At 67.6% G+C, this 27,518-nt stretch overlaps 2 protein-coding genes across 2 annotated transcripts; one reads left to right on the forward strand and one right to left on the reverse strand.

Moving 5' to 3' along the window:
* The first annotated feature begins 229 nt into the window (after positions 1-229).
* Positions 230-7,157, forward strand: B4GALT2 (beta-1,4-galactosyltransferase 2). The gene is made up of 7 exons (XM_075508611.1): positions 230-439; positions 2,816-3,202; positions 3,581-3,816; positions 3,890-4,080; positions 4,336-4,458; positions 5,542-5,646; positions 5,814-7,157. The coding sequence occupies exons 2-7, from the start codon at positions 2,887-2,889 to the stop codon at positions 5,962-5,964; spliced, it is 1,122 nt and encodes a 373-aa protein (XP_075364726.1). The 5' UTR covers positions 230-439; positions 2,816-2,886; the 3' UTR covers positions 5,965-7,157.
* A 1,590-nt stretch (positions 7,158-8,747) lies between these two features.
* Positions 8,748-25,680, reverse strand: SLC6A9 (solute carrier family 6 member 9). Its single transcript, XM_075508610.1, has 14 exons — positions 25,519-25,680; positions 23,087-23,231; positions 14,274-14,430; positions 13,964-14,095; positions 12,532-12,784; positions 12,316-12,448; positions 11,726-11,860; positions 11,542-11,645; positions 11,227-11,464; positions 10,989-11,123; positions 10,563-10,662; positions 10,171-10,271; positions 9,798-9,968; positions 8,748-9,560 (listed from the first exon to the last, which is right to left on the reverse strand). Exons 2-14 carry the CDS (start codon positions 23,114-23,116, stop codon positions 9,348-9,350), a joined length of 1,902 nt encoding a protein of 633 aa, XP_075364725.1. The 5' UTR covers positions 23,117-23,231; positions 25,519-25,680; the 3' UTR covers positions 8,748-9,347.
* Positions 25,681-27,518: the final 1,838 nt, after the last annotated feature.

The following is a 27,518-nucleotide window of genomic DNA, read 5'->3' on the forward strand; positions in this document are numbered from 1 at the left end:
TGCGTCCCCGGGGGTGCACGGAGGGTCCCCGGTGCCGGGCTTGGGGCCAAGGGCTGAGCACCTCGGGGCGGAGCGGGGGGCATCGAGCATCCCGGGGGGGCGGGCGTGGGGTCTGCATCCGTGGGGTTTGCATCCGCGGGGTCCCGGTCCCGGCGGGGCTGCTCTCGCCCGGCGGCAGCGCGGTCCCGGAGCGCGGGGCGGTCGGCGGCGGCGGCCCCGCCCGGTGCGGCGGCGGCGGGCGGAGCCGGCGTGCGGGCGCGGCCCCGTCTCCCTGCGGCTCTCGGTGGTGCGGCGGCCCGGCCGGCAGGGCCCCCCCGCAGCCCCGGGCATGGGAGCCCGCGGGCCGGCGGCCGGGGCTGGAGGAGGAAGAGGAGGAGGAGGAGGAGGCGGTGGGGGCCGCTGACCGGCGCCGGGGCGGCGCGGCAGCCCCGAGGCCGCGGTGAGTGGAGCGGCGCGGACAGGCCTGGCTGGGTGGGGGAGGGCCGGGATGGCCCCGGGATGCGACCCGGGGGATGCGATCCCGGTCACTTATGGGTGGCACCGCCCCGGCTCGGGAAAAAGCCTCTTTTTGAGATTGTTTCTCGTTTTTTAATAAGTTTTTGCGTGTGTCGGGGACTGGGAAAAATTTGGGGAGGGTTGGTTGTGCTGAACGCGACCCCTCGCCCTGCTTTTGGCCGGGAGAAGGGCGGCGCGGGGGGAGCCGATGGCCCCGGTGCCACCTTTGGTGGCCCCGGGGCCATCGGCTCCCCCCGCGCCGCCCTTCTCCCGGCCCAGGGATGTCCTGCGGGAAGAAGGATGGAGCCCATGGGGATGAGCAACCCCTCCAAAACGAGCATCACCAGCCCCATGGCACACACCACGCTGGGGTGAATCCCTGGGGACCAGCCCCCCAGCCCCAGGTTGCTTTTGGCCTCTCACACCCTGCGAAGATGCTGCTGTGTAAGGGGCGGGGGGATAGCATCATATTTCGTAGCCCCCCCACTTCGCGGGTGTTTTTAAGCCCACTCATGTTCGTGGCATCCTGTGGCCGCTGTTTGATGGAGCGCTTCGCTTTTGTTCCTGTCGAGCATTGCTCTCCGCTCACCTCATGGACCACCCTGCTAAACCCTAAAACCCGCTCTTATTTTTCCCCAGCACATCCCCGCCTGGTTGTCGAGACGCCACCGCTCCATGTGCTGCCTGCTGCTAGGGCTGTGGTTTTTGGAGAGGGTTTCTGGCAGGCACTGGGGACAGGCAGGTCCCTACACCAAGGGCTCTGCTGGGTGGCAGGGCACCATGACCGCGAGAAGGTTTGCGAGATAACATCAAGCCTGGTTTTTCTCCAAAGGGTGACTTTCTAGAAAAAACCTGGATGAGGAGTTGGGGTGCTGGGGCGTGCCAGGAGACCCCTGCCCGTGGGGACCCCGCTCTGCGTCCTGCGGAGAGAGAGGGTGGGCACAGGTGGGGCATCGGGCTAGGAGCCTTTTCCAGCACCTCCCTGCCTGCGGTGGTCTCCTGCCAGCACCCTGCTGCCTGCTGGGGTCAGCCCTGCGGCTGGGAGAGGGCAGCCGGAGCAGGATTGGGTGGGGGGTCCTGCTTCACACCTCAGCTCCGATCCCCGCTCCCAGCCAGCGCTGCCGTCACTGCCGGCTTGGTGCCCTGCAGCTCCCCGGGTGGCCCCACCGGCCGGGGCTGGCAGCTGCCGGTGAGCTGGCCCCAGGCCTTGGGCCGGTTGCCAGCACCCTCGGGTCCTAGCTGCGCTCCTGCCAGGGGGTCCTGCCGCACCTCCCTGCCTGCTGGGGTCCCCCCGGGGTCCCTGCAGCGGCACTGGCCTGGCCCAGGCTCCCCAGGGCCTTGCAGGCTCCCCAGGGCCTTGCAAGCCCCCGTGCCCGGCCCTCGCGGTCGCCTTGCCCTGTCCTAACAGCTTCCCTGAGGGCAGGGACCGGGGCAGGAACCGGGGTGCACGGCCGTGCTGCAGCCCGAGCCCTGGCCGTGGCGGGGCTGGGAAGGGCCGGACGGTTTGGCTCAGCCAGGGCTCTCCAGTGACTCTCCCGGCTGCCTTCCCGGCAGGGCTCTGGCCCGGCTCCAGGTGTCATGTGGGAGATAAGGGGACCCTGGCTCCCAGCGGCTCCCGGTGTCCTGGGGGGCCTCACCACCGGCAGCGGGAGGAGAGAGGACCCACGCCGCTGGCTGTAAGCCGGGCTCCCCTGGACGCGGCAGGGACCCCCGCCCCGGGGGCCGGGACGTCCCGCTCGGCTTGGCTCGGTGTCTGCCGTGCAGCTGCTCGCCCTGCTGGGCACCCCGAGGAGGGCCCCTGCCAGCATGGCGCTCGCTGCCGGCCCCACTTCGGTGCTGCTGCTGCGGTGCAGCGCTGCGGGGGGGGTTGGGACGGGGAGCAGGGAAATGGGGTGCCTCGGAAGGGGGTGGCTGGTGGGGGCACCCGCGGTGCCCTTGGGACACCCCAGCCTGGCTGCGTTTTGGAAAGCGTGACCTTCAAGGGCCCAGCCTCCACGGAGGCTCTTTGCGGCACCAGTGGGGGTACCCCCCTCCCCTGCTTGGGGGGTGACGGGGACAGGGAGTGGGTCTGGCCTGCTCTTGGCCTTGGAGGGCAGGGAGGAGACTTGCTGCATGGGGCTGGGGACTTCTCGCGTCTTCGTGGCTGTGCCTTCAGAGCAGGGGTCTGAGCGCGGCATCCCCACAGGGTGCTCTCTGGCATACCGACCTGTGAGCCCATCACCTCCTCATCAGGCCTGTGCTGCTCCCGCTGCCCTGGTGTCGTTCGGGCTGGGGTTGGGGGCTAGGCTGGCAGTGTCCTGAGTGTGGGGTGTCTCGGCAGGATCGGGACCGTGGCTGGAGCCGCCCCCCTGCCCCGCTGAGCGCACATGTCCGCCTGCCCGTGCCCGGAAGATGACCAGGCTGCTCTTGGGGGTGACCCTGGAAAGGATTTGCAAGGCCGTGCTGCTGCTCTGCCTGCTCCACTTCGTCATCATCATGATCCTCTACTTCGATGTCTACGCGCAGCACCTGGACTTCTTCAGCCGCTTCAACGCCAGGAACGCCTCGCGCACCCATCCCTTCTCCAACTCCTCCCGCCCCAACGGCACCGTCCCCAGCTATGGGCCGGCCGGCGCTGAGGCCCCGTCCCCCAGCGCCAAGCCCAGTGCCAACCAGTCTGCCACTGAGAAGCCCTTGCAGCCCTGCCAGGAGATGCCTCCCGGCTTAGGTGAGACGTGTGGGGCGAACGCGGGGGGGGAAGTTGGGCTCTGGCTCTGAGTGTGGGGCTGGGGTGGGCACCCGTGGGTTCATCCCCGTCCCCTGGGCCCTGGGCATGGCTTCCTGGCAGTCCCAGGGGTGGAGCAGTGGAGAAAGCCCAGCCTGGAACTGGTACCAGGACAGCTGGTTTCAGGTTTTGTTAGCGGCTTGCCCAGTCTCTCTGCCCCTGTTTGGGAAAGGTTTTGGGCGTCCTCTGCCCTCGGCAGAGCCGGTCCCCCTTGCAGGTCCCCCTCGCTGTTTGCTCCACCGGCCTGGCCAGGAGCAGCGGGTGACCATGACCCGGACTGTGTCCCATCCTGCGGGCATCGCCCTGCCCTCCCTCTTGCAGTTGGGCGCCTGCTCATCGAGTTCAGCTCTCCCATGAGCATGGAGCGGGTGCAGCGGGAGAACCCCGATGTGCGCCAGGGCGGCAAGTACACGCCCCCGGACTGCCTGCCCCGGCAGAAGGTGGCCATCCTCATCCCCTTCCGGCACCGTGAACACCACCTCAAGTACTGGCTGCACTACCTGCACCCCATCCTGCGCCGGCAGAAGGTGGCTTACGGCATCTACATCATCAACCAGGTGAGGGGGGCAGGGGCGAGGGGATGGCGGGGCCGGGGTGGTCAGGCGGGCGTTGCTGAGCTCTGCCCCGCAGTTTGGCGAGGATACCTTCAACCGGGCCAAGCTGCTCAATGTGGGGTTCCTGGAGGCCCTCAAGGATGACGAGGAGTACGACTGCTTCATCTTCAGCGACGTGGACCTCATCCCCATGGATGACCGCAACCTCTATCGCTGCTACGAGCAGCCGCGGCACTTTGCCGTTGGCATGGACAAGTTTGGGTTCAGGTGGGTGCTCTGCGGGGCTGGGGTGTTTCCCTGGGCCGGGCTGGGATGACGCCAGGGCCACCAACCTCAGTGGTTGCCCAGGGCAGGCGTGGGATCACTGCCTCGAATTGTGGATGTGGGATGGGAGAGCACGCAGAGTCCTGGGTGGGAGGGTGACACAGGAGAGGGCTGGTGCTTGTCCCTGGGGGGCCCCATGGGGCTGACCCCCATCCCTGCCTGTCCCTGGGCATTGACCTGTTTGCTGTTGTCCTGCAGGCTGCCCTACGCCGGCTACTTTGGCGGTGTCTCTGGGCTGAGCAAGTCCCAGTTCCTGAAGATCAACGGCTTTCCCAACGAGTACTGGGGCTGGGGAGGAGAGGACGATGACATCTTTAACCGGTAGGTGACAATCCCTTGCCAGTGCCAGCTGGTTGGGGTGTGCTGGGACTCCCCGCCGAGCACCGACCTGGCACCCTCACCAGCACCGGGGCTCCTGGTTTTGTGGGGAACATGCACGGGGCGTGCCACGTGGCGGGGAGGGGTTTAATTACCCTCCAACTTGAGGGCTGGTGACCCTCATGGATCGAACTGGCCCCTCCCAGGGCGCTGGGGGGCTGTGGGGCACCCATGTGCCTTCCTTGTGGCTGAACCCCCCCAGCATGGTGGGGCCCGGCCCCCTCCCGCTGCGCCGTGAGCTGCACCAGCGGGGCGGCATGCCTGTGGCATGTGACATGCATGTGGCATGCATGTGGCATGTGGCATGCAGCCTGTGGCATGCCCGCGGGCTCCGCTGCAGACCAGGGCCGGGATGCAAAACTTGGAAGCATCCCGGTGGCGGCCGCGCAGCAGCCAAACAGGCATTTCTGCCGGCAGCCGGCAGGCCGCAGCACAGCCCCGCGCAGAGCCGGAGCCGAATCCCCTGGCACGCACCCCGCGTTGGGTGCCGGAGCCGGATGGCTCCTGCCTCGCCTCCCGTGGGTTTCCCCAGGGTGCTGCCCAGGGGAGCGCATGCGGCCGGTGGCGCACAACCGGCCTGTAATGGCCAGGCGAGCAAAACACGCCTTGCAGGTGCCGCGGGCACGGTGGTGCGGTTGCGGTTTCCGTCCGAGGTGGGCTCGGGGTGGGGAACAAGCAGCGTGTGGAGCTCTGGGAGAGATTCAGGCAGCCCTTAACGTCTGGGGGGGGCCCCGAGGGAAGGGCTGGGCACCGGCATTTGGAGACCACAGCTGCCGGCCTGTGGAGCCGGAGGTCGCCGGGCGGGAGCAGTGCTTCGGGCACGCTCTGCCGTGAGGCATGCGGCACCCTCGGTCGTGGCACTGGCCCGGCCATGGTCTGGCTTTGGTCAACTTGGCTTGGCACAGCCCTGTTTAAGCAGGTATGGGTTTATTTGGGCCGGGGCTGACTGACCCTGGAGGTCTCTGGGCTGGGAAATGTCCCACCCTGGTGCCCACATGTGGACCCCCCCCTGCTCCCGGCCCCCAGCATCTCCCTGAACGGCATGAAGGTTTCGAGGCCCGACATCCGCATCGGGAGGTACCGCATGATCAAGCATGAACGTGACAAACACAACGAGCCCAACCCGCAGAGGTGAGTGAGCCGCCGGGGACGGGGGCAGCCGGGATGCCGGGCGATCCTTGGGCTGCCTCCGGCTGCTGGCTCTCCTGCTCTGCTCACCCTCGCAGAGTTGTAGCACTGCTGGCACCGTGGCAAGCCCCCCCGACCCCCCCACCTCATCCCACTCCCATTTCCACCAGATTCACCAAGATCCAGAACACCAAAATGACGATGAAGCGGGACGGGATCAGCTCACTGCAGTACCGGCTGGTGGAGGTCTCGCGCCAACCCATGTACACCAACATCACGGTGGAGATCGGCAGGCCGCCCCCCCGCCTGGCTCGGGGCTAGCGTTTGCCCTGCCGGCAGAGCCACCGGGAGAAGGCTCTGTGCCCGGGCTGGCTGGGCACAGCAGGTTTTGCCCCAGTGCGAGAGCCAGGACTGGACGGGGATGTTTTCTGCCTACTCTGCTGCCTTCTGGAGACGGCCGCCCCCCAACCTGCCCCTCGGTCCCCAGGATTTCTCTGCCCGCTCCGTCCCCACGAGTGTGTTTGCAGGACCCCTGCCCCATACTCGGTGTGTTGGCGGATGAGCCCGGCCGCCCCGCATGTGGCTCCTGGTGCAGAGGGAGGGGGCAGCCCCTGCCCTGGCAAGGAGCCCCCTGCCCACGCCAGCTCCTGCCTGCACCCCGGCCGGGGAGGGTGAGATCCCACTGCTCCGGGAGAGCTGGGGGGGTCTCCACCAGCGCTGCGAGAAGTGGGGTGCAGGCTTCCCCCTTCACCGGCGCTGGAGCCGCTGCTGCCCCGGCCAGGGGTGGGAGCAGCTCAGGCCCCCCTGAGCAGGCAGGACGGTGCTGCCCCAGCTGAGCACTGCCCGCGCTGCTGGGCACGCAGACATGGCTCGCTGTCTTCCTCTGCTTTAGTCTGGTGCTTAGAGCCGGGCCCCGACTCAGCTCTGCCAAACAGAGACCTCTGGTTAGCAAATGCCCCTCGCTGTACCTCAGTTTCCCCAGGGCTGGGGGGTGGCGGCTGTATCCTGTCTGCGCTCCCAAAAGGCGGACGCTGTGTGTGCATGTGCAGCCCCTGCCTGCGCCTGCCCTCGCCTGCCCTCCCCACTTTGGGGGGGGATGGGGCTCATTTGAACCCCCCCAGTCCCTCTAGGCAGGGGCTGGCGCAGGGAGGCGGCTGCCCCACAGCTCCCTCCAGCAGCAGGTGCCCCCCAGGCAGTTTGGGGGCCATTGGTGTCTCCCCCTTCTCTGGCTTTCCCCCTCCAGGCCTGGGGCAGGGGGGCTGTGGGCAGGAGAGGCCGGGGCCATGCAGGGCGGGCACCCCGTGCCCCTCCGTGGGGCTCGGAGCCCCAGCACCCCCCCACCCCATGGAGGGCTGGGAGCAGTGGGGCCAGGAGTGGGGCAGCATGCCGGGGCCGGGGGGGCACCGGTGACTTTTGTACATTTGAATGTCTGACCCTTTTTTTGAGCGTACGTTGAATGCAGCGTTCGGTCGTAGAGACCGGGGTTTTTGTATTTAATAAAAGTTTCAAAAGTTTGTGGGGTTTGTGGGACTGGGGGGGGGGGGGGGCAGGAGTTCGCATGAGATGGGGCAGTTTCAGCATCCACTGCGGGGGCAGCCCTGCCTGCCACCTCCAGCTGGGGGCTGGGGAGCAGAGCACCCCTCCCTCGCCCACCCTCGGAGCCCCCCAGCTCGCCCAGCCCTGGTGCAGCACCAGGGGCTCCAGCCCCAGCTAGGGCGAGATGCCCAGGGCACGCTTGGGGCAAAGCCAGCTGCCCTCGCTGCTCTGTGGGACACTTGGTGGGCACCACCCCTTGGGGACAATGCTCTCCCCTAGCAGGGACAAGCCCCTCTCCCCCATGCTTAGCTCCAGCTGGATTTGTAGGTCTGAAGGGAGCAAGGGAGCATTTCCCAGCTGCTGGCTGCTCAGTGCCAGTGCTGGGCAGGCAAGGGGGAAAGGGCTGCACCCATGGGACGTGGTCACCCACTCTCCAACCCACCCCCGGGGTCCCCAAGGAAGTGCACAGCAAGACACGGCCTCAGGAATACAAATCTCATTAAAAGCTAGGATACTTCAGAACGCTACACTGGGAGAGACACTGGCACAGGCAGCGCTGCCCAGGGACGCGCGCGTTATTGCTAACAATTAGAGGTGAAGAGTAGCGGCGTGACACGGGGGGCAGGGCACGGGCACCATGCGGGAACCTGCACCCCTCACCGCGGCACGGCGGGGGGCTTGGGACAGGGCCAGGGGAGCTGGAACGTCCTGCTGGGGCTCAGCGCCCACCGCCCACCGCCGCCGTGCCAAACCGCACCGTGTCCCTGTGCCAGCCTCGGGGCCGCGGCATGGGGAGCACAGGGTGCTGGCTGGGAGGGGAGTAGTGGGGTGGGAAGGGTCCCACGCCATCCACCCCGAATCGAGAGCTCCAAGCCCTTTGGCTGGAGCTGGAAGACAGATTTAAAACCGCCCGGCCTTGCCAGCGCCTCCTGCTCCACTAATACTGCTTGGGGACTGAGTGTCCCCGGATGGCTCGGAGCAAGCGGGCTGGCACAGCCCTCTGTGTGTCCGCTGGTACCTCTTGCTAGCAGCAGCTGGGGGGGGGGGGCTGGTCCATTCTGCGCCCCCTTAGCACCATGGAAGGCCCCCCCGGCCCGTGCCGGGGCTGCTGGGGAGAGCTGGGCCCCGGCCCTTCCCCGTCACCCCTTGGCCAGGCTTAAGTGCTCCCCAGCCCCCTGCCCTGCTGCAGGGCAGGCAGCAGCGCCAGGCTGTGCCCACGCCGCTTACAGCTGTGCCCACGCCGCTTACAGCTGTGCCCACGCTGCTTAAGCCTGTGCCCACGCTGCTTACGGCTGTGCCCAGCTTTGCGGGCAGTGCCTGGCCACGCAGGCGGGCGCCCACAGCCCCGCAATGGGGCCACGGGGTGCTGCGGGCATGGGGGGCCATACCAGCTCGCTGCCTGTACAGCCCCACAGTACCGTGTGTATGTGCTTGCCCACGTGTGCCATGTGTGTGCCCATACTGTGTCTGTGAGGGGCACACACACGCACACACGTGTGCTCTAAGTGCTTGCGTCTTGTGCCGTGAGATCCTGCTGCCCATGCGGGCAGCGTGCTTGCCCCGTCTCCCTGTGCTGGCCCAGTGCCTGGCACTGTCCCTGGGCATGGCCACCTGTGGGACCCTGCAGGCTCTGAGCCACAGCAGGTGCCCACCTGGGCCGGGGGTCCCTACGGTGCCAACCCCCACCACAGCGGCCCTGTGCACACACAGCTGGGGGCGGCCGTGGGCAGTCCCTGCGAGCCCCAGCCCTGGTCCCACCCCATGCCGCCGCCATGGGTAGGCCGGGAGGGTGCCCCACGGCAGGGCAGGCTGCCCGGCTGCAGGGGGGCCGGGAGCAGGGGAGCACCCCGCTCCCCGCCATCCTGTGCATCCCCCCGGGGCAGGGCCCCTGCAAAGTGCCTCTGGCTCCCAGCCCTCCTGGGGCTGTGCCCCCTCCTCTCTTGTCCCAGCGTCGCACACAAAGGTTACCGTAAACATGAGGGTTAACGAACGCCACGGGGGGGGGGGGGGGGTCAGGGGGGGTTAACCGGTGAGGTGGGGGGGTCTCGGGGACGGGCGCTGAGAGCCCCCCACGGTCCGGTGCGGCCCGGAGCCAGGCTCCGCCAGCGGAAGGTGCAAAAGTGTCATCGCGCGGGAGGGGTTAGAGGGGGTGTGGGGACGGCGGGGGGTCACAGTCTGGAGTCCTGGCTGTGGGCTGAGCCGTTGCTGCCCTGCACAGGGGAGGCAGCCACCACCTCGCTCCGGCCGTTCTCCAGCTGCAGGGGCTGCACCTCCAGGTGGGACTCGGTGGAGGGGCTGAACGCCGGGGCATAGCGCCCGCTGCGGTGCTCTGCCAGCGCCGGGCCCCAGTCCTTGCTTGCCTTGGTAGCATTTTTCAAGCGCTAGAGAGGGAGAGGACGGGGACAGGGTTAGCACCCGCCCTGGTCCCCTGCCCCAGCCTCCCTCAGCGTGCCAGCGGCTCCCAGGGTGCCCGGAGATGGGGTGCCCCACGGATGCTGCCTGACACAGCCGCTGCAAGGGTGCCGACAGCTCCGGTGGGGTGGGGGACAGCCTTGCAGGCAGCCCCAGGTGGTCTAGGGGGTCTAGGGACAAGGGGGGTCTAGCCCCTGGCCACCCACCTCCAGCAGCGTGTCCCCTTCAGAGCAGCACACTTTGTAGATGGCGTAGATGGGGATGCAGATGACGGAGGAAAGCGCCATGAGGAAACCGATGCTGATGGCCCAGGTGGGGTAGACGTAGTCATTGTAGGAGATGGGCCGGTACTGGATCACTGTGAAGACCAGGATGAACTGGGGAGGGACAGGCAGGATCAGCCAGTGGGGAGCCGCCAGCATGCCCTGCACCCCCTCCAATCGCCCTGCTCTGCCCCACCCCTGCTGCCCCCCTGCAGCCCAGCACCCTCCTCCCAGGGTGGGCGAGTGAGGGATGGATCCAGGTGGGATCCTCGCCCCCTCCTCCCCTGGCCCCGTGCCCCATGGTCGCGATGCTCACAAAGATGATGGCGGGTGAGATGAAGCGCCAGCAGATCTGGAAGAAGAGCGGGGGCGGGAAGCCCAGCATCATCTCGATGTCCTTGAAGTAGTTGCGGTGCCCTGCGGGGGCGAGTGGAAGTCAGCCCCGGCGCAGCTGGGCTGGGGCCCCGTGGGACCCTGAGCCCCTGCCCAGCCCTGCCCAGCACCAGCTCCAGAACCTGCTGGTGGGACCCACCCAGCTGCTCGGGTCACGGCTTCCCCGATTGGCCAATGGCCTTGCATGCCTCGGCCAGTTAGCACGCAGGAAACTGCTGATTGGCCAGAAGTTAGCACACACACACCCCCCCCCCTTCCCCACTGGTTGGCTGGGGCAGCCCTGCCGGCTGATTGGCTGCAGGCGGTGGCACCTACCGTAGATGTACATGATGGCCACGCACATGATGCAGGAGATGATGACCAGGGAGAAGCTGGCGGCGTAGTTGTCCATCAGCAGGAGCCAGTAGATGCCCGCCTGCGAGAGGGACCCGTTGGCACGGCTGCCGTGGCGGTACCGTCACCGTCGGCAGGGCAACGGCACAGCCGCGCTGCCAGGGCTGGCATGGCAACACACAGCCTGGATACCACCGCTGCGGTCAGCGTGGCAACACCCAATGCCAGGGTCAGCATGGAGACGCTTAGTCGGGATACCATCGCCAGTGTTGGCATGGCAACACCAGGCCCTGGATGCCACCACCACCAGGGTGGTCATGGCAACAACGCAGACATGGCTGATGGTGTCAGTGCGACACAGTCGCCACGGCAACAGCACCCCATCACCGCAGTCCCACGGTCACCTACCTGCGTGGTGAGCGGGACACCCAGCAGGAAGCCCGCCACGGCCACCCCCAGTGTCACGAAGGTCTTTCTGCGGATGATCCACTCGTTGCCCACCTCATCCACAATGGCCGTGACCAGTGTCTCCAGCAGGCAGAACTGCACGTGGGGTGGAGGGGGCAGCATGTCACCACCTTGGCCCCACCATGCCACACCACATCCCAACACACTGGCCCCACCGTGCCGCCCCACCATGACCTACCTGTGTGCCCAGCCCCAGGAGAATGAGCATGAAGAAGAAGAGGACGGACCAGAGGGGCGAGATGGGAAGCAAGGTAAGGGCCTCAGGATAGGCGACAAAGGCCAGACCAGGGCCATGGTCGGCCACCCTGGAGACATCCACGCCCAGGTGGTTGGCCATGAAGCCCAGGATGGAGAAGATGACGAAGCCGGCGTAGACGCTGGTGGCGCAGTTGGTGATGCTGATGATGATGCTGTCCCTGCGGGGAGAGGGGTCAGGGCTGGGGGCAGGCCCGGGGGAAGCAGGGGGACCGAGGGGCCGCGGTCGGGCACTCACCGGTAGCAGTTGTTGTGGAACTTGTTGTAGGAGGCCATGGTGATGAGCCCGCCCCAGGCACAGCCCAGCGAGTAGAAGATCTGCGAGGCCGCGTCACCCCACACCTGCGGCGGTGGGGTGGTCAGTGCTGTGTCCCCCAGCCCCGCTCCTCCCTGGCCACCTGCCGGCCCTGGTCCCCGCTCACCTTGGCGTTGAGGATCTTGTCCCACTGGGGCGTCAGGTAGTACATGATGCCGGTGAGGGCCCCCTCCAGCGTGATGCCGCGCACGAAGAGGATGGTGAGCACCACGTAGGGGAAGGTGGCCGTGAAGTACACCACCTGCGGGGGGCACCTCAGTGGGGCGGGGCCGGGGGTGTGGCCACAGACAGGGGTGTGGTTATGGGCTGGGGAGGGGCTATGGGGGTGTGGTTATGGACTGTGGGAGGGGCTACAGACCAGGGGCGGGATTATGGTCCAGAGTGTGGAGCAATGGACCAGCAGGGGAGAGTATGGTCCAGGGGGAGGGGCTATGGTCAGGGAAGGCGGGGCCATGGCCACATGGGAGGAGCTGTGCCCAGAAGGGGTGTGGCCAGGTCACAAGGGGTGTGGCCTTTCCCAGAGTGGGAGGGGCATAAACAGAAGGCTGGGACCATGCCGAAAAGGGGAGAGGCTGTGCCCAGAAGGGGTGGGGCCACACCGACAACGGGAGGTACATTCCTAAGAGGGGAGGGGCTATGCCTAGAGGGGGCGTGTCCACAGCCAGGGGGCGGGGCCCGGAGGGAACACGCGGGTACCTTCCCCGAGGACTTGACGCCCTTGATGAGGCAGAGGAAGACGATGACCCAGGAGACGCCGAGGCACCCCAGGAGGGGCAGCCGCACCTCACCCAGGTTCCCGATGTCGTCCGACAGGTCCAGCACGTACCTCCTGCGCCGGGGGGCAGCCAGCATCAGCGGGGCCTCGCCACCACCACCTCCCCCGGTCCCGGTCCCCGTCCCCATCCCCAGTACCTCCAGTACTCCTCACTGGGGCTGGTGCGCTTCTGGGTGGCGTTGAGGAGGCGGGTGAGGTCGAGGGCAGCGTGGCTGGAGAGGTTCCCGTCCAGCACCCCCGCGCAGTCGGGCGAGTTCCAGGCGTTGCTGCAGTATGTCCAGGGCAGCACACGCGTCATGGACACAAAGAAGTAGTAGAAGGCAATACAGATCACCACGTTGTAGTAGATCCCGATGTACGTGGACACCACCATCATCCCGTAGCCCACGCCTGGGAACAGCACCAGGGAGGGGTGAGTGGCATGGTGTGGCACAGCGCGGGTACGGTGCGCAGCGCGCAGCACGGGGGTTTGTGGCGTGGGGCGGGGTGGGCAGCGTGCGGTGCTGTCGGCAGCCTTGCAGCCATGCTGCCGCTCGGGGCCCGGCTGTGGCACTGGGGTGGGGAGCACTGCACGGCTCAGCCCACCACCGTGCCTGGGGTCCTCTACCTCTGATCAAACCCCGTGGTGCTGAGGGTCCCCTGGGATGGATAGCAACACACACAGGGTGCATGGCCTGCAAGGCTCCAGGCAAACCCTTGGGGTCAGGAGACCTCCTTGGAGAACCACCGGGTTGGGGGGTCTCTCCTTGCATGGCCACGGTGACTTTAGGGCTACGGCTACCTGGTGGCAGGTGACAGAGGTCACACGAGCATGGGGACATGCACCCAGGCCGAACACGCCACGGTGCAGAGCACGTAGGAGCATGTGCACGCGCTGCCTGCATTCAGACGTGATGTGTGGGTGTGTCACCCAGCAGGCAGCACGCAGGCATGTGCCAAGGGAGCTGGCAGCACAGGAGCACGCCGGCGTGCCAGGAGGTGCACCTGGAGCGGGGTCCAGCCGCGGCAGGGCAAGCTCTGAGCATGGCCAGCACCCACGCGCGTGGGCACAGCACTTACCGCCCACGGGGCAAGGAGAGGACTGTAGGAGTGTGCCCACAGCCACAGGGACCATGGGCATCCACAGCACGTTCAGGGGACCTGAGCGGCCTCTTGCAAGGGCGATGTGCAGGGGACACGTGCGGCGTGTGCAGGGATGTGTGCGTAATGCCTGCAGTGGATGCCAGTACAGGGCTGGGGTGTGCACGGGGGATGTGTCGTGTGTGCAGGGACATGTGTAATACGTGCAGGGGACACCAGGCAGGCTGTGTGTGCAGGGCAGTGCAGCCCGGGGTGGGTGTGTGCACAGGGGATCCCTGCAACACCGGCAGCAGTGCGTGTGCAAGGCACGCGTGTGCAAGGCGTGCAGAGCTGTGCGAGTCGCAGGTGCCTGTGTGGGGCTGTGCAATGTGCCAGAGGTGTGTGTGCAGGGGACACACGGGGTGTGCAGGGGGGTGTGCCACGTGCCAGGGGCTGTGCCAGCGGGCGCCCCATGCCGGTGTGTGCCAGTGGGGATGGGCAGCCCCTTACCTTTGAACATGGGGCTGACCCTCCAGACGCCGAGGCAGCCCTGGCTGGCGAACTGCCCGAAGGAGAGCTCCATGAAGAAGAGGGGGATGCCACAAAACACCAGCATGATGAAGTAGGGGAACATGAAGGCACCTGGCAGGCAGGAACCAGAGGGTGAGAGCAGGCAACGACCCTGGGCATGGCCATGCCCCCCCCCCCCCCCCCGGCCCCCCCGCACTGCACCTGGGGCTGGCAAGCACCACATGGGGCTGGGCACATGCCCCCACCCCTGCCCCGGAGCACCCCGCTCCCCCGGCTCGCTGGCACCCACCTCCCCCATTGCGGTAGCAGAGGTACGGGAAGCGCCAGACGTTGCCCAGCCCCACGGCGTAGCCCACACTGGTCAGCACGAACTCGATCTGGTTGCCCCAGTTGCCACGCTTGACGCTCTTGTCCTGCTTGCCCCGCTCCCCGGGCACAGTGCCGTTCTGTGGAGAGATGCCGTGGGGCACATCAACTGGGGACCCCCCTGCCGGCCCCATCGGAGGGGCAGCGGCCGCCGAGTGGGGCCGGGTGGTCCCCCGCATCCTGCCCCATCCCTCCCCCATGCCAGCCCCCCACCTTGCCACGCACAGGCAGTGCCAAGGAGGGGGGAGGGCAGCGGTGGCGGCCCCCCCGATGAATAGGTCTGCCCGGAGCCCGGCTGCAGTGAAGGAAGAGCCTGCAACTCATACAAAGCAGGTCCGGGCAGCCGAGCACAAAGGGGCCTCTGTTCCCACGCCCCCCCCCTCCTTGCGCCCAGCAAGAGAGGCCCTGCTGGGTGGCCGCTGCCCATGGCTGGGGGGGAATGGTGGGACCCCCGGGGTGAAGCAGGGCCCCCCCCTCAAAGGGGAGTGGGGTGCAGTGACTAGAGCAGGTGGGGGGCTGGGTGCCACCCCGGGAAAGGCACCCTGCTGCAGCTGGGGTCCTGCTGCCGGCTCAGCGCCCAGCAAGGGCACCGTGCTCGGGGCAGCACAGGGTGGGTCCTGTGCAGGTGGGTCCCCTGGGACTACCCCAGCACCCAGCCATCCCCCACTGCAGGGGACCTGGGCGGGGGGCTGGACGGGGGCAAGAAAGGGCGCTTTGTGCAGGCTGCCACACAATGCGAGCTCACACCAGGGACAACAACAACAGGGACGGGCGCCTGTCATCCCCGACGGAGATGGCACCCATCACCCCGTGGCTCCGTCCCAGCGTGGCCCCAGGCTCACAGTAATATCCTGCCTGGATGCTGCTGAGCTCCAACAGGTTGGGCTGAGGGCAGATGGCATTTTGGGGTGCCATGGGTGCCCTGAGCCCTCCCATCCCCACCCGAGGCCAGGCGATGGGTGCATGGGATGAGGGTGCTGGTCAGTCCATGGCCCCACAGCACCCATGACCCTATGGGAGCAGCATGGGGTGCCGGCAGCCCTAGGACGATGCCGGAGCTCTGTGGTGCCAGCGTCCTCACCACGGACACGCCGTTCCCATGCCCACTCACCCCCCCACACACCCCACGTGCCCCCCACGATGGCTGACATGGGCAGTGAGCGGGCCACAAATGGGAGCCATCGCTTCAGATCTGCTCACGCCGGCGGGGCGCGGGCGGCAGACGCGGTGCACCTAACCGTATCATTCGATTAGGGCCGGCACAGCCGGGACGTGATGCCCGGCGACTCCGGCACCGCGCTGCCAAACAAAGCCATCTGCTGCGAGCGGGGCCTGCACGCGCCGGGAGCCACGGGGGGGGCTGCTGGGGTGCAGGGCTGGGAGAGGGGGGTGATGGGGGGATCGGCGGGTGCTTTGGGCAGGGCTATAGGGGGGATACACCGGTTGTGCCCAGCCAGGACACCAGGGTGCCCACACCAGACCCCATGGGCAAAGGCTCCACCAGAAAGGAGCTCACAGTAACCGCAGGTGCTGGGGGAGCACCCCTGGGGGAGGCTCTTATTTTGGGGTGCTGAGCAGGAGCAGGGCCAAGGGGTTCCCAGGGTGGGGAGGGGGACACTGGCACTGTGCCCACACTGGGGAACGCTGCCCGCTCCAGCAGGCTGATCCAATTGGGAAGACTCTGATTAAGCTGCTTGCACTAACGAGGCTCCTAATGAGCAGCACAGCCAGTGTGTGTGTGGGGGGGGCAATGCTCCAGCCTCCCTGGCAAAGGGTCTCGGGGGGACAGAACGATACCGCATGGCCCCAGCTCAGCCTGGAGCCCCAGTGCCCGAAGGGGACCTCATCCCTGTCACAAAGCCAGAGGGCCACCCCTCTGCTCAGGTCACCCCGGCACAGCTTCACCCGCATGCCCGATGGGGCACCCCAGCTCTGAGCTGCCCAGCACTAGTGTAACAAGAGCGCCAGGCCTCTGCTGCCCCTCCCCGCTTCCTGCGGTGCAGGGCTTCGGCATGTTTGTCCCCAGTAAGGGGGCAGCCACATGTGTGCCCATGTGTGCACAAAGCACACGCACGTGCGCACATGCTTGCGTGCTCACCCCTCAGCTTGCTACAACCCCCCCTCTCCCCAAATCTGGGAAGGTCACCCTGTCCTTTACACTCATTAACCGCCCTCCCAACCCCACATGGTAAAAGAGGGGGGGACACAGAGAAGCCAGGCGTCCGGCAGGATGAGACCCTCCCCCTCCCTGCTGTGGGCATGGGACAGAGCTGGGCTGCAAAGGGGGAGCTGCCCCCCAGCAAGGATGCAGCCTCTCTGGGAGGGTCCTTATCCCACTCCCCAAGTTTTCCATGCATGTGCTCCCATGCAGCTCCAAAAGATGCCTGGCTTAGGTGCAAACATCAGGAGGGAAGCCCCCCAAAGGGGGACGTTCGGGGTGCCCAGGGCATCCTTCCTCCCCCTTCCCCAGGGACCCCCCCTCCCGCCACATGGCCAAAGATTCCCCAGCCCAGCAGAGCAGGCATCATCCATCACGCCACCTGGCACTGGAGGCTTTCTCATGCTAAGCAGCATCGCCTCGCACAATGACAGCTTGGCTGGGGTGCCCGGATGCCCCCCACTTCTCGAAGGAGCCCTGATTTATGGCTGGAAAGCTTGTGGCAGCGGTGGGGTTGATGCTGGGAGGGGATGTCCCCATGAGAGGCATCTCCAGCATGGTTCCCCCCGCTTTTTCCCCACTCAAACTGCTCCCACAGTTTGAGTGCCATATTTCAGCCGTATTTCAGCCCGGCAGAAGCACTCCATGGGGCACCAGCCTTATCCAGCCCCCCCGAACCAGTGAGGGACGCCCAATTCCTTCCCCAGACTCCTAATGGGGTGCCAGGGCTGCTCCTGCAATGTCAGTGCAGGGTACCAGTCAGCCCCTGATGTCATCAGCCTGATGTCACTGCTCTTCGCCATGGTGATGGTGATGCAGTCATGGCCGGGCGAGGCAGAGGCTGCCGGAAGGTATAAATAAATGCTCATTACATCATTTGCCAAAATAGCTGCTCTTCCAAGGCAGGGAAGTGGGGTGCAGGACACTTGGGGCAGGGGAACCCCAGCCTGGGGTGGGGGTCCCTGGGGATGGAGGAATGGGGTGACTTGGAGAGGGTGCCCCAGGAATGGGGTAACTTTGAGAGCGGTGTCCCGTCCAGCCACAGCTCCTGGCTGCTGCGGTGGGGGGGTGCCCCTGTAATTGGCCCCCACACTCCCTGGCAGATGGGGTGATGAACCCAGAAGTGCCAGCCCCGTGCCAGAGGCTGCCGTGCCCGCCCAGCTCTGCCAGCCCCACCGGCACATCCCAGCCATCCCTGCCCTCTCTCTGCAGTGCCCAGCCCCGTGTTTGCCCCTGCCCTGGTGCGGCAGAGGCATGGCATGGGGGCACGGGCACCTGGCACGGCCCGGGCTGTGGCAGCATCAGCCGTAAGTGCCAGGAGGAGCACAGGCAAGGGGGCACTCCCAGGGCCAGGGTGATGCAATGCTGAGGGGGATGTCCAAACCGCAGGACCCCCCCGCAGTGCTACACAGCCCCCCCAATGCGGGGAGGCTGCCCAGCCCCAGTGACAGCCCTGAATGTGCTCTGCCAGCTGCCCGCAGCAGCACCAGCCTCGGCCCCGGAGTGCCACGGGGGGCCAGGGCAAACTTTGACATTGCTTGCTGATGCCCATGAAATGGAGGGGGCAGAAGGGGAGGGGTCTTAGCTAGACTCTGCCCCTCCAGCACTGAGCAAGGCGAAGGGGTGCTGTACACCCCTCTTGCAATCAGTAGGTTCCAGAGTTAACACACACACAATTATCAGGCAATCTCTTCTTGCTCCCAACACAGCTGAGGCCATGGAGGGGCTTGGTGCTGCACTGTGCCCTCCCGCCCCGGGGCACCCCATGTCCCTGGCTGTGGAGCTTGGGGGTGCCTCCCTAGCATCCCACGGCACAGAGCTGCAGCTGTGACTTGGTCCCGCAGAGCCATCGCCCCAGAGCTGGCACAGAGGGGCTTGGAGAGCCACGGCGGTGGGGGGATGGCGCTGGCACAGCCGCCATCCAGCCTGGCCCCCCACTCTGCCCCAAAACCCCTGCTTTCAACTCCCCACTGACCTGCTGAAGGGGTCTGGGGGGGCCCAGCTGCCCACAGCCGCCATCCGGGGGGTCAGGCTGGCCGGCTCGGCGAGTCCCCGGCTTCATTGGCACCTCGGGCTCCGGCGCAGCAGCCACCCGCCCGCCTCCCCCCGCCCGCTGCCTCCAGCACTTGGCACCACTCCCCGCTCGCCTCCCAGCCAGGCTCGGCCCCTCGCCACCCGCCCCACCGTGGCACTGGTGCCCCACCACACCACCCGTCCCGGCACCATCCCCGCGTTGCCCCATGCCACAGGGAACCCCTGTGCCTCAGTTTCCCCCCCACGAGCCGTGCCTCCACGAGTCAGGCATCCCCCCGTAGCAGGCACGGGCAGGGCAGGCTGCGCAGCGTGCTGAGCCCCGTCCTGCTTAATGAGGCCTCATTAGCGGGGTCCAGCTGCTCGCAGCTCCGCACGCTCCGACAGGCAACGCTGCCCTCGCCCCGGGCGCCGCTGCCCGTCTGGCCGGGCAGGGGACCTGTGTTTGGAGCGTGGCAGAGGGCTGCGTCCCCTCGGTGCCCCCCGTTCCCATGCCCCAACCCCCCCAGCCCCACACACGCGTTCCTGCCCCTATGCCCATCCCCACGCAGCCGCCTGGCCCTGCACGCCCAACCCCAACCCCTGGCACTCGAGGGCTGCGGGGACCGGGCATGGCCCCGCTGGGGGACAGGGGCGCAGGGACAAGCCTGCCTGCTGGCACATCCCCAGCCTGGTGCCATGCTACTTCACTCTGACACTTCACTCTGACGTCATACCGCTGGCGACATCATGAGGTCTCCATGGCAACCCTTGCAAGGTCACTGCCCCGCGGGGGACCATCTGGCTGGCAGGAGGGCTGTGCCACGACCCTCCTGCCACCGGGGCACCCCGCAGCCTCCCCACTCACCCCCTTGCCAGTGTGGGGTGGGACCCCGGTGGGGTGCTGTGTCCCACAGGAGGGTGGGCACGGGGTGCCCCCCAGCCAGGCTCGGGGTGCCCCAGCTGCTCCCAGCCCTGCGCCCCAGCTGGGGAGCGTGGCCAAGGCGCCAGCGAGGCGTGATGGCACGCCGAGGGCGGGGGGACGGGCCTATGCTTTTGGGCCACCATCTGGGGTCCGGGCAGCGGCGGCTGCGGGCACACACGTGAACGGCACACGTGTGTGGGGTGGGCACTTGGCACACATGTGTGGGGCGGGCACTCAGTCCCCCGCGCACCGGCACCCAGTGCCTGTCCCTGTCCCCTCCTGCACCGGCCAGCCGGTAGCTTGGGACATGCCCCATCCATGAGATAACAGCACCCAACTGTGCCCCCCGGGACACGTGCAAGCCCAGAGCCACCCCACGCTGTGCCAGCCCCAGCGACCCCAGCCCAGCCCTCCCAGCTTACACCTCCAGTCCTGCCCCACATGCAGCCAAGCACCTCCTGTGCCCCGACACCCCAAAAAGAGCCTACACAAGCATCCCTCTGTGGCCTGGTTCAGCTGCACCACCTTGCCCTGGCCACCCGCGTGCCACCGCCAGACATCCTGCCCCGGGCACACTGCCTCCTGTGCCCCCGCAGCAGCCTGAGCACGGCGGGACCCACCGCCCCGTCCTGGGGATGCCGGGCCCTGCGCCAGCCCACGGGAGCACCGCGCTGCTCCCCTGGCAGCCTGGCCAGCAGACAGAGGGGACTGCCAGCCCCACAGGGACATGCTGCTGGAAACGAAGGGCATGCAGCGGGACCCTCACCTCCCCTGAGACCCCGGTCCCCACCCCAGCTGGCTGGTCGTGCTGGGGCTGAACTAGAGGCACGGGCAACGGGCGTATCGGGGATGGCCATTGGTCTTCCAGCCCCCGTCACCCTGTCCCCGAGCAGGGCTGCAGGGTGCCCGGAGCAGGGAGGATGCCCAGGGACCTGCCCTGGTGCCACCATCCCCTAGCCGGGTGCTTCCCGCCAGGGCTGCCTTTCTCCAGCCCCATTCTCCCAGGGCGGACATGATTCGCCCAGGGCATTCAGGCAGAAAAATCCCCCACCGGCCCCCCCATCGCTGCCCCTTGGTATTCCAGGAAGGGCTCCCGCAGCCAAGAGCCACTTCTGCAGCTCCGCTGGCCCCCCTGCCCGCAGCCAGCGGCACCAGGCTGCTGGGGGTGCCTGGGACAGGCAGGGCTCCCCCAGCCCTCAACCCCCGGGCAGCATGGCGGGAGCGGCACCCCAGTGTCCACCCAGGGTGGGCTGGGGCAACGGCAGAAGCCCACCTGAGGCAAGCACCCCACAGCCGAACACTGCTGATCCGTGCCAGCAAGGCAGCCCTGGGAGTCAGGAGCCGCTGGCACTGCTGGAACCCAAACAAAGCGCCCTGGGGAGGACAAAACAAAATGTCCTTAAAGGCCGGGGAGGGAGAGGCTGTCAGACCCTCCCTGTTCCTCTGTGGCCCCATGGGGACCCCCCTGCCCGGCCACACAGGGACTGTGATCCAGCCCCTGGAGCTGCCCTGCACCCCAGCGCCAGGTTGGGCACCCGCCACCACAGCGTCTGCAGGGTTTGGAGGGGTGGAGGGGCACTGCCCGCCCTCCTGCCTGTGATTTTGGAGTGAGCACGCAGCACTTCTCAGGGACGTCCACAAAATGCAGAGCCTGCAAAAGCAGGAGACGGCACCCTTGTCACGCCGGGACTGACGGGAGGGCGCAGGCCCTAGCTCACAGGTGGGGAAACTGAGGCACAGCTGCACATCGCCCAGCGGCTGCCACTATCACTGCTGTCCCTCCCCAGGCTGGGCACAGTGGGCACCCCAAGCTTCACCACAAACCCACCCGGTCCTGGGGCTGCACACACACCCCTGGGCAGGGGCTGTGCTGTGGGATCCCAGCCAGGCTGGGGAGGCAGGATCTGCACCTGCAGGCAGGGATGAGAGGACAGGCAGGCACAGCGCTTTACCAGGTGACTGGCAGGGCCCTGGAGGCAGGCCAGGGAGATTAGCTCCCTTCCCCAGTGACCCAGGCAGCTCAGCAGCCAGCACCCATCCTGCCGCAGCTCCTCCCGAGGCTCTGGCAGCTGGTGCAGCACAGGGATGCTCCAGGAGCAGGGATGCTCCGGGAGCAGGGATGCTCTCACGGGGACCTGCCTTCCTCCCGCAGCCCCCACACCAGCACCCCCGTGCACAGGTGTCTTCTCAGCCCCGCAAACAGGGGAGCCCCGGGCAGAGGGCTGCAAGCCAGGGCGGCCAGCACAGCACGTGCCAGACCCCATGGTCCCCCACCCGTCCCCACCTCTCTGCACACTCTGGCCCCAGCATGGATTGGTCAGGTACTTCCAAGAAGTGAGTTAAAGATTGACTGGGAGCAAGTGGGCGCTCCCATGCCTGTCTCCCTGCCGCAGGTGCCAGGCTCAGCCCTCACCCCAGTGCGATGCTGGCTGCGCCGGCCAGGGCAAGGACGCAGTGGCAGCATGAAGCCACAGCGAGCGCCCCATACGTGCAGGAGCACGTCCCCATGACAGACCCCTGATCGAGCCTGGATACATCCCCATTCCCAGCCAAGGCCTTCTCCTGCCTTCCCATCCCACCGGCCGCCCTGACCCCTCCATGCTGCCCGCTGCGGGCAGGACAGGCGCTGGCTCCCCACTGCAGGCACAGCCAGCGAGCCCACGCTGGGACACGCAAGCGGAGGAGCCATGTGCACGCGAGCGTGCTGAAAGCGCCTGCTGGGCACGCCGCTCCCCTGGCTCTCGGCTTCCCAGGGAAGTCCTGGCTCCAGGCCCTCTGGCTGGAGCGTGCAGCTATTTCGGGAAGCCCCCCGGGAAGGGGAGGGCCCAGCAATCGTGTCAGCCCCGGTGTTCAGCTTCCATCCGTCAGGAAAAAGGGAAGAGCCAAGCCCAGCCTGGGCTCACCTGCCAGGCGCAGCGCAGCAGCCCGGCACGGGAAGGCGAGCTCGGGGCTCCCAAACCGCTCGCTGCACGGCAGAGCCGCCACAAGCATGGGGCCGTTGCAGCCCTCCAAGGAGGACACGTGCCAGGCATATCCTGCATCCGCCCAGGGCACTGCAGCCCTCCCCAGCGCAGGCGAGCACAGAGCAGCACAGCACCCCACAACACACCGCTTGCAAGGACGGAGGGTCGGGCACTGCATCGATGCCTGGAAACACCCAGCTCTGCCCACGCACCATCCTACCAGCCCAGTCCAGTAGAGCCTGCCGGGTGGAGGCAGAGGGGAAGCAGCCCCACACCATGCCCTCAGGGGGCACCCAGCACAGAGGGGCACCCATGCCCCTTACTGAGAGCAGGGAGAGGAGCCGCCCAGCTTGGGCTTTCCAGCCTTCGCCACCCACCCGGAGAGCTGGGGCAGGTGATAAGGCTAGGCAGAGTGCCTGAGGCGGGCGATAGCATCTCCAGGCACGGCGAGACACCGCACCAAGGGAGCCTCACAGACAGCAGGCTCAGGGCGAGCAGTGGCCGGCATCTGCCCCACGGGCATCATGCTGGGGGAGCACCCCGGTGGCACAAGCCTGGCCAGGGGTCCCGGGGGGCACCAAGCCTTACAGGAGCCCCAGTGTCCTGCTCCCTGCGCCGGGTGCTGCGGGTCCCTGCAGCAGGTGCCCACACCAGCCCGCTCCCCGTGCCCCGGCACTTACCAGCAGCCCCTCACTGCACTTATCGGCCATCCCTGGAGGCTGGAGCGCGGTGCCAGCTGCCCGCCGCAGGGTCCCTCGCCTGCGCTCTCTGTCCTGCTGGCTGCCGCACCAGCACTGGTGCACTTCAATCCACCGTCAGAGCAAGCTGGGCAGAAGGGAGAGACACCAAGAGAGACGTGAGTGGTGGGGTGGGCACGTCCCCGCCCCGGGCCTCCCCCTCCCTCCCGGAACCAGGGGCCATGCCAGGCGGGTTGCTCCCCTCTACCTGCCCACAGGGCGCACAGGAGCGGGGCTGGCGGAGGACACAGGGCCTGGGGCCGGGTGGGCTGGCGGCGGGGTCCCTTCCTGGTGGCTGCCCCCCCATCCGGCATCTCCGAACCCCCTGGCACCCACACGAGCGGCTGCTCCCAGGTGTTTCCCAAGAAGCAGTTAAAGATTTACCCGGTGTGGACAGACGACCTTGCGGGCAGCTGGCTGCTGGCCTCCCGGTGGGTGGGCGTCGGGGGCCACGGGTAGGAATGGGGGCCCCGCGAGCTCTCCCCCAGTGAGAGCTGGAGCCGAAGTGGCTGCGGCACACGGCAGCGCCGGGACTGGGCGCTGAGCGGGGCCAGCTCAGGGCTCAGCTGCCGCGCAGGACACAGATGGGAAACGATTGCCTTCTGCCCCGGTGCATTGCGTGCACGTGCAGCGCAGGGGGGCCGAGCTGCTGGGCTCTGCCAAGCGCTAGGTGCTGCTGGACAGGGCAAGGGCAGCTGCCTCGCCTGCCCTTACCTCTGCCCCAGCCCGGGGCTGCTGGAGGCCCCAGGGGAGCACTGGGGCCTGACCTCGCCGAGAGGGACAGCCGCTCTTGCAAAACACCAGTTTGCTTGTCTGTGTGACAGCACCGGTGTTTGCAGATCCCACACCAGCACTCAGTGCCCTTGCTGGCTGGGGAAAGACCCCCGACTCGCATCAAGGGTCCCCAACCACCGCCACCACCACCGGCCAAGCACCCCAGGGCCGGTCCCCAGGCCACTGTGGGTACGGAGCGATCAGCAGAGGGGCACAAGGCCCTGAAGCTGTAGGGAGGGAGCATGGGTGGCAGAGATAAAGGGCAGGAGGCTGGGGGATGCGGGGCGAGCGCCCAGCCCTGGCCACAGCCCCTCCAGCGCAGGCAGGCTGCTGCCAGCAGATACGGTGTCCCACCACCAAACCCCTCCCCAGGGGCAGCTGCATTTCCAAGAGGAGCTGAGATGTCGTCACTGCGAGGGGAGGACGACAAGCCCTGCTCCTTGCGTGCCACGGGGACCTCTCAGAGGCGGGAGGCACAGGGCCAGCAGCTGGACATCCTCCCCACCGCACACCTATCCCCAGCCAGCCAAAAGCTGCCCGCCCTGTGGCCCTGAATTCAGCCTGGGGACTCATCTTCTGTCCCTGGAGGGGAGAGCACCCAAGGGGACGGCCCGTCGCTGCCCCTGGGATCTGCTAGGCGCTGATAAGGCTGCGTGCCTGCCAAGATGCTGCTGGCTTTGGCTCCCAGCCTGGCAAGGAGGCAAGCGCCCAGCCAGGTGTGGGGCGGCAGCGGGATGGATGCAGGGATGCCCGAGGCTGCGGCATTCCCCGGCTGCTACGGAGCGGCTCTCCCAGCGCTGCGGGATGCCATGACAGCTCGGAGGGCAGGGCGGCTCGTACCTAGAGACGGGACGGGTGGCACCGTGGAAGTAGGGACACCCGGGCACCCACGGGGGCTCCCGGATGGGGTGTCACACCTCGGCGGGGGAGGCAGCCCACGGCACCCAGGGGAAGGCCACGGATGCCCGGCCGCAGGATGAAGCCCCCCGCCCTCGTCCGCTGCCACCTGCGAGGCCATTTCCTCCGCCAGCATCCGCCGGGCCCGCCGCAGCCGGGGATTCCCGGTACCCACGGGGGGCGGGCAGCGGGCCGGTCTGCCGCCGCCCTTTCCCCCCCGAGCGCCCGCCGCCCGGCACCCCCCCGCCGCGGCCGCCCGGTGCAGCACGGCGGCGGCGGGGGGGCCCGGTTACATCAGCCGCCACGTGGTGGCTGCTCCGCCGCCCCGCCCCGGCACATGCCCGTGGAAAATTACCGCCAGCCCCCCCGCCCCGCCACCGGGCCGGGCCGCCCCGGTCCCCGCCGCCCCCCCCGGGTGCAGCGGCGGGCGGCCCCGCTCCGCCCGCCGCGCCCCCGCGCTCCCCCGGTACCGCGCCGCCGCGCCGGGAGAGCAACAGATGCGGTACCGCCCCGCATCCCGCTCCCGCCGCCGTCCTGGCGGGTGGCCGCTCCCGGTGCCGCTCCCGATGTCCCCGGCCCTGCCTCCCCGGAGCCCCTCGTCGCCCCTCCCCGGCAGCCCCCCCCCCCCACTCCCCCGCCCCGGTGCTCCCGCGGCTGCCGGCCGGGCCGGGCACCCGGTGCCGGCGGAGGTGCGCGCCCCTTACCGTGCCCATGCCGCCGCCCGGCCCCTCCCGCCGCGCCAGCGCCGCCCGGTCCGGTACCCGTACCGCTGCCGTGCCAGGCCCGGCGCCGCCGCCGCCGCCGGTGCCGCCGAGTTAATGAAAGTTTGGAGGTCGGTGGGGGCTGGCGCCGCCTCTCGCCCCCGCCGCCGCGCTCCGCCCCCCGAACCGCCGCGCTCCCCAGCGCCCCGCTCCGGCACCCGCACCCGCAGCGGGGGCGCGGGCACCGCCGGGCACCGCGGGCACCCGCGGGGCGAGAGCGCACACGGCACACGTGGGCGCACGTGGTACACATGGGCACACGCGGGCACCTATGGGCACGCTGCACGCACGGGCGTGCACAGGCACGCGTGGGCACGCGTGGGCACACGGGCACACTATGCACTTGGCACGCTTGGGCACAAGCGTGGCATGCTTGGCGCACGTGGGCACTCGCAGCCCGCACGCAGCCCACAGGCACGTGGACACCCAGGGGCACATGCAGGCTTGCACGGGCACATGACACACGTGGACATATATAGGACATATGGTCACACACAGGCTCCTACGGGGCACACATGCATCCGCACACGCATGTTTTCACACCCACGGGCACACACGGAGGAACACCCGCACGCAGCATGCGCACGCACAGCCTCACACTGCCAGGGCGCAGCCCCGTGACGAACCCGGGCAGGGGGATGGCCGCAGGCTCCGGCCAGGACGCGCGCGGTTAGTGTGACTCGTACACGTGTGCATGTGTGCGCATGTGTGCGCACGTGTGTGTGTGCACGTGTCTGTCGCACGTGTGGGGGGCCATGCGCACACACCTGTATGTCCACGCATGTGCATGCTGCAGCAAGTGTGATTGCTGGCACGCGTACACACACCCGTATGCGTGCAAATCTGTGCATATATACCTGTGTATTTAGGTGTGCGTGTACATGTGTGTACACACATAAGTGTACATGTCTGTATCTATATGCATAGATGTGTATGTGGGCATCTACATGTGTGTGCAGACCTCCGTGCCCGTGTATGTATGTGTACACATGTATGGGTACGTATGCACACGTGAACATGAGTGTACACAGGTGTGGATGCACGTACTGGTATACACAAACCCATAAATACATATGTGCATGTGTGCGTCCCCATACCCATGTGTATGTGTGCACATGCGTGTGCAGCCAGCACACGCCCCCGCAGCCCAGGCCAGATGTTTCCAGTAATACATGACGGGTGCGCCAAGGCCTCCCCTCCCCTCCCTTCCCCTCCCCTCCCCTCCCCTCCCCTCCCCACCCCTTCCTGCTGGGCTTCCCGCATGCCGGGACGGGTGCCTGCACCCCGGCACCCTGGCCTGTCCCCTGGATCCCTCTCAGCTCCCAGGGCGTGCTGCACACCGGGGCCTCGGGGCAGCTGTGGGGAGCGTGGCAGGGGTGCAGCAGGGGCCCTGCGCCCCACAGCCCAGCACCCCAAGTCCACCAACAGCACAGCCCTTCCCACATCCCATTGGGTGCTCTCTGGTCCTTTCCGCCTCCGCAGCCCATGCCAGGGCTGACCCCCTGGTGCTCCAGCCGACTTGGAGAGCATCCCTCTTCATGGATCCCTGTTGTCCTTGGGGGTTGCCGCCTGGTTAAGGAAATCCTCAGCATGGGATGGGGTGGATGGAACTGGGGGCAGCGATAGGGTGGGTGCCCCAGGGGTGTCTGGCCAGCTACTGCAGGCCCCACCGCTGCAGACTCGCCAGTGTGCTGGGCTGCAGGTTGGGAGCTGGTGCCAGTGTACTCATGTGCTGACACTTTTGTTTCGCAAGTGTGGTAAAGCCAGAGTCAGGACACCCACAGCAGGAAGTGGAAGGCAAGCAGCAAAACTGGCGGGTGCTCAGGTCCTCCCACTCCCTCCCAGCACCTGCGCAAGGCTGCTCTGCACCAGGAGCCAGCTTGCTCGCTAGTACCCTTGCTCCTGGCTGCACATGGCCTCACACCCCACCCTGCAGCCCAAAT

The sequence above is a fragment of the Mycteria americana genome, chromosome 7, assembly GCF_035582795.1.
Source record: "Mycteria americana isolate JAX WOST 10 ecotype Jacksonville Zoo and Gardens chromosome 7, USCA_MyAme_1.0, whole genome shotgun sequence".
NCBI classification, from domain to species: domain Eukaryota; kingdom Metazoa; phylum Chordata; class Aves; order Ciconiiformes; family Ciconiidae; genus Mycteria; species Mycteria americana.

Excerpts from the sequence above, each read along its gene's own strand:
- B4GALT2 (XM_075508611.1), top strand. The coding sequence starts at position 2,887 with ATGACCAGGCTGCTCTTGGGGGTGACCCTGGAAAGGATTTGCAAGGCC. Across the intron at positions 3,817-3,889 it reads GCATCTACATCATCAACCAG|TTTGGCGAGGATACCTTCAA; the intron begins GTGAGGGGGGCA and ends TCTGCCCCGCAG. Across the intron at positions 4,081-4,335 it reads ATGGACAAGTTTGGGTTCAG|GCTGCCCTACGCCGGCTACT; the intron begins GTGGGTGCTCTG and ends GTTGTCCTGCAG.
- SLC6A9 (XM_075508610.1), bottom strand. The coding sequence starts at position 23,116 with ATGGCCGATAAGTGCAGTGAGGGGCTGCTG. Across the intron at positions 14,431-23,086 it reads AGTGCAGTGAGGGGCTGCTG|AACGGCACTGTGCCCGGGGA; the intron begins GTAAGTGCCGGG and ends ATCTCTCCACAG. Across the intron at positions 9,969-10,170 it reads TCTCACCCGCCATCATCTTT|TTCATCCTGGTCTTCACAGT; the intron begins GTGAGCATCGCG and ends GTCCCTCCCCAG.